General features: G+C 37.4%; 1 protein-coding gene across 2 annotated transcripts in view; it reads right to left on the minus strand.

Annotated features, from left to right (window-relative positions):
• The window catches only part of Arih1 (ariadne RBR E3 ubiquitin protein ligase 1), a 97,075-nt gene that overhangs the window by 19,291 nt on the left and 71,784 nt on the right, over positions 1 to 6,000 (minus strand). For both annotated transcript variants that reach the window (XM_021171586.2, XM_029481142.1), the window contains 2 exons: positions 5,311 to 5,377; positions 2,970 to 3,076 (listed from right to left, as the gene is read on the minus strand). In XM_021171586.2, coding sequence (XP_021027245.1) covers positions 2,970 to 3,076; positions 5,311 to 5,377 — 174 coding nt within the window. The remainder of the gene's footprint in view (positions 1 to 2,969; positions 3,077 to 5,310; positions 5,378 to 6,000) is intronic.

A 6,000-nucleotide genomic window follows, 5' to 3' on the forward strand; every position in this document is an offset into this window, starting at 1 on the left:
AGGAGATGATTTTTCTCTAACAAGGTAGGCACAGGGAATGTGATAGAACAGAAAAGTGAGGAGCTTTAAGTGTATTCCACAGCCATTTCCTAACAACAAGAAACATGGCTAAGGAATAGCATTTGTTGCTCTTATAGAGGACCCAGACTTGACTGCAGGCACCACATGGTGGTTGACAACCATTCCTAACTCCAGTTAAAGGAAATCTGATTCCCTCTTCTGGTCTCTGAGGACACTGAATGCATGTGGTATACAAACAGGAAAAACTCATACACATAAGTAAATCTATATTAAATAAATCTTTACATATTTTATTTAAAAATAAATTTGAAAGTAGGTGTGGAATATATTTCACCTTCTCATCTTGTTACAAAGGTAGATTTCAGCCAGGCAGTGGTGGCGCACGCCTTTAATCTCAGCACTTGGGAGGCGGAAGCAGGTGGATTTCTGAGTTCCAGGCCAGCCTGGTCTACAGAGTGAGTTCCAGGACAGCCAGGGCTACACAGAGGAACCCTGTTTCGAAACCCCACCCCCACCCCCAAAAAAGGTAAATTTTATGTGTGGTGGCAGGCACATGTGTGCTATAGTAAAACAAGTTGGAAAACAACGAATTTCCTCATCTTTGACCTTGTTTGAAACAGGGTCTGTCTCTCTTCCCTTTGTTACTGTTCACAAACTCCAAGTGATTCTCTTGGTTTTGCTTCCTATGTCACCACAGGAACACATGGAGTTATGTGTTAGTGTGCCTGGCTTTGAGTGGTTCTAGAACTCAGGTTTTTACTCTTGCAAACACTTTACTGACCAGTCTGTCTAGATCACAGGGTTAAACTCTAAAATACTAACACACGATTGATCTTTATCAATACAATTTGTATTTTATATGTGCTTACAAATTTGTGAATTCATTTGCTCTTTGAGTATTAATTATTTTGGCTATTTATTTAACAATTTGGGTATTTATTACTTCTATGGCTGTTTTTAAAGAATCAGAACAGTATTAGAATACCAGCAAAACATCTATCTGATTGCTCTATATGGCTCCTTTTCTTTAAAAGACTAAGATCATTTTACTTTTTTGCTAGATCCTGCATGTCCCCAAATCTGATTCTAATGTTGAAATCTAATCACCAGTGAGATGGCATTAAAAGGCAGGGGTTGTTGGGCATGATGGCATACACCTTTAATCCTAGCACTTCAAGAGGCCAGTGTAATCTACTAATGAGTTTTACGACAGCCAGGGTTAATGTAGAAGAGATTCCTCTCTCAAAAAAACCACAACCGCCTGTTTCACCCAACACACACATATTAGGAACATCTGTAAGGTAATTAATTATGTCATGAGGACTGCATTCATGATCAAAGAAATGAAGACTGAGGCCTTGTTCCTTCTACCATGTGAGATTATTCACAAGGTATCCTCTATATAGCAAAAAGTAAACTTACACCAATGTAAGTAATCACCAGCACATTGACGCAGGACGTCCCAGCTTGCAAAATAAATTCTTGCCATGTAAATACTAGACAATCTTGGTATTTTGTTATAGCAGATTACCAGGCTAAGAAAGGAAACTGCTGATGAGAAGTGGGCCTAAAATGAGGAAGCAGACTTGGAATACAGTAATAGTGGTTGGGATGTGTGCTAGAAAGAAATATATTATATTGAACATTTGAAAATATAGATAGGCAAACAGAGATATTGGCTGTCATGAGACTTGATAATGAAAAAAAGAGGTGTAGAGAGAGTCTCAGTCATCTTGAGAGTACAGAGCAGTCCTAAAGAGAAGGTGTATGGAGCTAAGGCCAAGAAAAGTCATTCTGGGGATGTCTCTGATGAAAATGAAGATGATGTTATTGCAAACTCGAGGACAACTATTCACTGTAAAAAGTAGAACCTGACTTAACTATTTGTACCATACTGTTTTATGAAGTGGTAGAGATGGACAAACAACGAAGTCAATATTTGACTGAATAAACATTGTTGAAGATACAGTTGGGCTCTTGGATGTAAAAAACGGAACAAAAACTTTCAAACTGAGAAATTCTCAGGCTACCTACCCATTTAGAGAAAAAAAAAAAGCCAATAAAACACTTCAGAGACACTGAGATGTTCCCCAATATTTGGTGTTGAAATTTTCCTGATTTAATGACATCTACTGAATAGACAGAAGCCTACACTATAGAACTCTAAAGTCCCATGTTATCAGGACAGATGACCTAAACAACCAAAATTACCTACATATTTTCTTATTGTTAGATTAAAACTCTGTCTAAATCAAGGAAATTTATTATTTTCAAGTAAGCCACACAGTCTTTACTTCTTAATCTGTGACAAGGAAGACAGCAAGAGCCAGATGAAACAAAATACAGTAAAACAAGAAGCAATTTGAGTAGCTCAGCACTGCCATTAAGCTTTGACAGGATTTGCTCCCCAAGACACCACCACACACTCATCAAGCATGTACAAGGGACAGCTCTCCCAAGAAAACGTCACACAGAGACAGAGACAGAGACACACACACACTTTCTGAATGTTGAAAAAAGGCAATTAACCCGGATTAAGTTTCCTCTAATTAAAGGTTAAAGTGAAATATAAAGAAAATTATAATTACTGCATCATTTTCCCCCAATGAACAATACATTCAGCTGGTATGATGGCACATGCTTATCCCAGCACTTGGGACACTGAGCAGGGATTAATGTGAGTTTGAGGTCAGTTTGGGCTGCCTTAAACAAAACACCCCACCCCCACACTATCATATACATGCACAACGCTCCAAAAGATGAAAGCATTAGGGAAAGAACAAAACTTAAGGTGTGATTTGTGTCTTACTTAAAAGAAATACGTACTACTTTTGACTAGTATCATTTATTTCCCAGCATGAAGTTTCCCATTTAATTATCAAGATTAAAAAGAAAAGGTAGAAGAAACCCTATATTAACTTCCCTCATCTAGGAAATCACTTGCTTACCAAAACTGGCGGCCACATTTGCAGCGAACTGGTTTTGCATCAGGATACTGGACTTTAACAACATGGTGGCAATCTGGGGCAGGACACCACTTTAACAGTCGGTTGCACTGAAACACAAGTTAAAACATCTTAAAAATGATAGCAAGTTAAACTACACAACATCTAGTAAGGTCAAAAGAGAAGTAACAAAACCATATAAAACCCACTATAGTCTTCTATAATACATATTATATGTAATATTTTCTCATAATTATCATCTTTTAGTCAGAAATTGAGTGTTAACTTTTTTAGCATCTGGGGAGATAGATGGTATTTCTATTTTATTTTGTTAAAAATATGGTAGATTACATTGAAGTTTATTCAATGTTAAGCAATTCTTACAATTTATTCAGTTGAATATTGGGAACAAAATCAAGGACCACACCTTAGGCAAGTACTTTACCAACTGAGCAACATCCCCAACTCTACAGTGTTGTTAAGTTTGTGGTTTCATTATTTGTTTACTTTGGTTTTAGGGATCCAAACTCTTATCTGATGGGGAAGCCTTCTACCACAAAGCTGCATTCCCAGACCCTCACAAAATTACTTATCTTTCAACTTTTTTTTTTTTTTTGGTTTTTGGAGACAGGGTTTCTCTGTGTAGCCCTGGCTGTCCTGGAACTTACTTTGTAGACTAGGCTGGCCTCGAACTCAGAAATTCACCTGCCTCTGCCTCCCGAGTGCTGGGATTAAAGGCATGCGTCACTACGCCCAGCCCATCTTTCAACTTTTAATTCTATAAAATGTAAGAACTATATCTTTCATTCTACCTACAAATCCCACAGACACTTAAACAGTATTTAATTTTGTTTTATGTCTCTGTCTCTCTGTTTTAAGACAAGGTATCTCACTAGGTAGACCAGAGCTCCCTCAAATTTGTGATTCTCTTTGACCTAGCCACTTTAGTGCTGGGATTTCCAGGTGTATTCCACCCCAACCAGGCAAAACACAAACTATGACGTATGTTTATTACATGAACAAGACATGCCTTAAGCAACATTCTGTACTAGGCTTCAAAAATCAAATTACTGGATGGGCATGTAACTCATTAGGAGGTCACTTGCATTACATGTAGATGTGAGAGTCCTAGATTCCAATGTACAGACAAAAATTAAAGTACACTGATCAAAAGGTACATTAACATTAACTTGCAGTTTTATTGTTTAATCTCTAACACAGACAAAGACTATTCTCAAGACTGAAAATACAAAGCTATACTGACGTTACTATAGTGAGCACTGGCACTTTCCAAAAAACCTGAGGAAAAAAATAATTTTGTTTTATAACCTATATATAGGGTTCTCTGTAGTAGCTGCCACTGAGACACAAAAATCAGTAAGAACAAATATGCAACAGGCTTTTTCCAGTAGATATTTTTGTTTTTTGAGACAGGGTGTCTCTGCATAGCTGTGGCTGTCCTGGAACTCACAGAGATCCACCTGTCTCTGCCTCCCTGACTGCTGGGGTTTAAAAATCATACACTAGTATATCCACCTCCAAATAAAACTCTATTTACAAATACAGGAAAGCTATAATTTGCTGACAACTGGCCTATAGAAAAAAAACTGTATAAAATAAATAAAGAAATTATGTGTGTGGAGGGTGTATATTTTGCCTGCATGTATGCCTATGAACCATATTAGTGAGTGGTGCCCACAAATGATGTTAAGAAGGCACTGGGAATAGAACCTGTGTCCTCTGGAAGAACAGTCAGTACTTTAACCATGAAACATCTCTCCAGTCGATAACTACAGTATTCTTTATTGGCAATGAATCATAAGACAATTAGAGAACTAACAATGTTAGGATACCCAACATGATTATGACATGTTTAATAACATAGTGAAATTCTTTGCTAAGAATAAAGAACAGTAAAGAAAAAAAATTCTATTAAAAAGGTAATTTAGGCCGGGCGTGGTGGTGCACGCCTTTAATCCCAGCACTCGGGAGGCAGAGGCAGGCAGATTTCTGAGTTCGAGGACAGCCAGGGCTACACAGAGAAACCCTGTCTTTGGGGGGGGGGGGGGGATTTAATCAGCACAGCTCAAAATGATTTAAGTAAGTATTCTAAATATGTCAACAGGTTCATGTTGGTTTGAAAACTAGTATTTCAGACATAGGGCACCCAGTACTTAGGAGGCAGAGGTAGGTGGATATCGACAAGTTAAAGGCCAGCCGAGGCTACACTGTGAGACATTTCAAGAAACCAAGCCAAACAAAACAAAACTACAACAAAAAGAATATAACTAGTATATTTCTATTAATAAACAGAGCTTTGAAAGCTAAAACATAAACCACTTACCTCTACAAAGCTATTTGTTATTAAATGTTGATATTTTAATTTAACTTTTGAATCTGTGATCAGGCGCCTGAAACCAAGAATAAAACAAGTTACTAAAAGTTTATTAAGCCAAGCTTAACCACATGTATAAAGAAAATATAACCTCAAAAGTGTTTATGCTATGGTATTGAACTACATAAGTTGAAAATACCAAGCCAATATTTGTCCTAACAGTGATTTCCAAGTTTCTATAATTTGATTTGGAAAAACAATTTCCTCATATATTATAGTCTCACTATTCTATTTTGTCAAGTACGTGTTGGAACCTGAAGTCTGCAAGTGTGTTGTCCTTGCAGATTTTCTGTAATTTCTGACTACCTTTTAAAACACCTGACTCGGAAATAAAACAGATGCTGTCAGCGAGAGTGTGGGACCCAGGTTTGGTGATTACCCGTGTATCATTTTAAGAGCTGCCTTCATGTGGCAGTCCTTGTCAATTAAATGGAAAAACAGAGCAACTTGGTTTTCTCTGGGTGTCCTATACACATCTGCTTTTTTTTTTTTTTTTTTGCATTTTTTCTGTAACAACACAAACGGCAAGAAAGAAACTATGAAGTTGAAGTCTGTACTGGCTATTTTTGTGTCAACTTGACACAGCTGGAGTTATCACAGAGAAAGGAGCTTCAGTTGAGGAAATGCCTCCATGAGATC

The sequence above is a fragment of the Mus caroli genome, chromosome 9 (assembly GCF_900094665.2).
Source record: "Mus caroli chromosome 9, CAROLI_EIJ_v1.1, whole genome shotgun sequence".
NCBI lineage: Eukaryota > Metazoa > Chordata > Mammalia > Rodentia > Muridae > Mus > Mus caroli.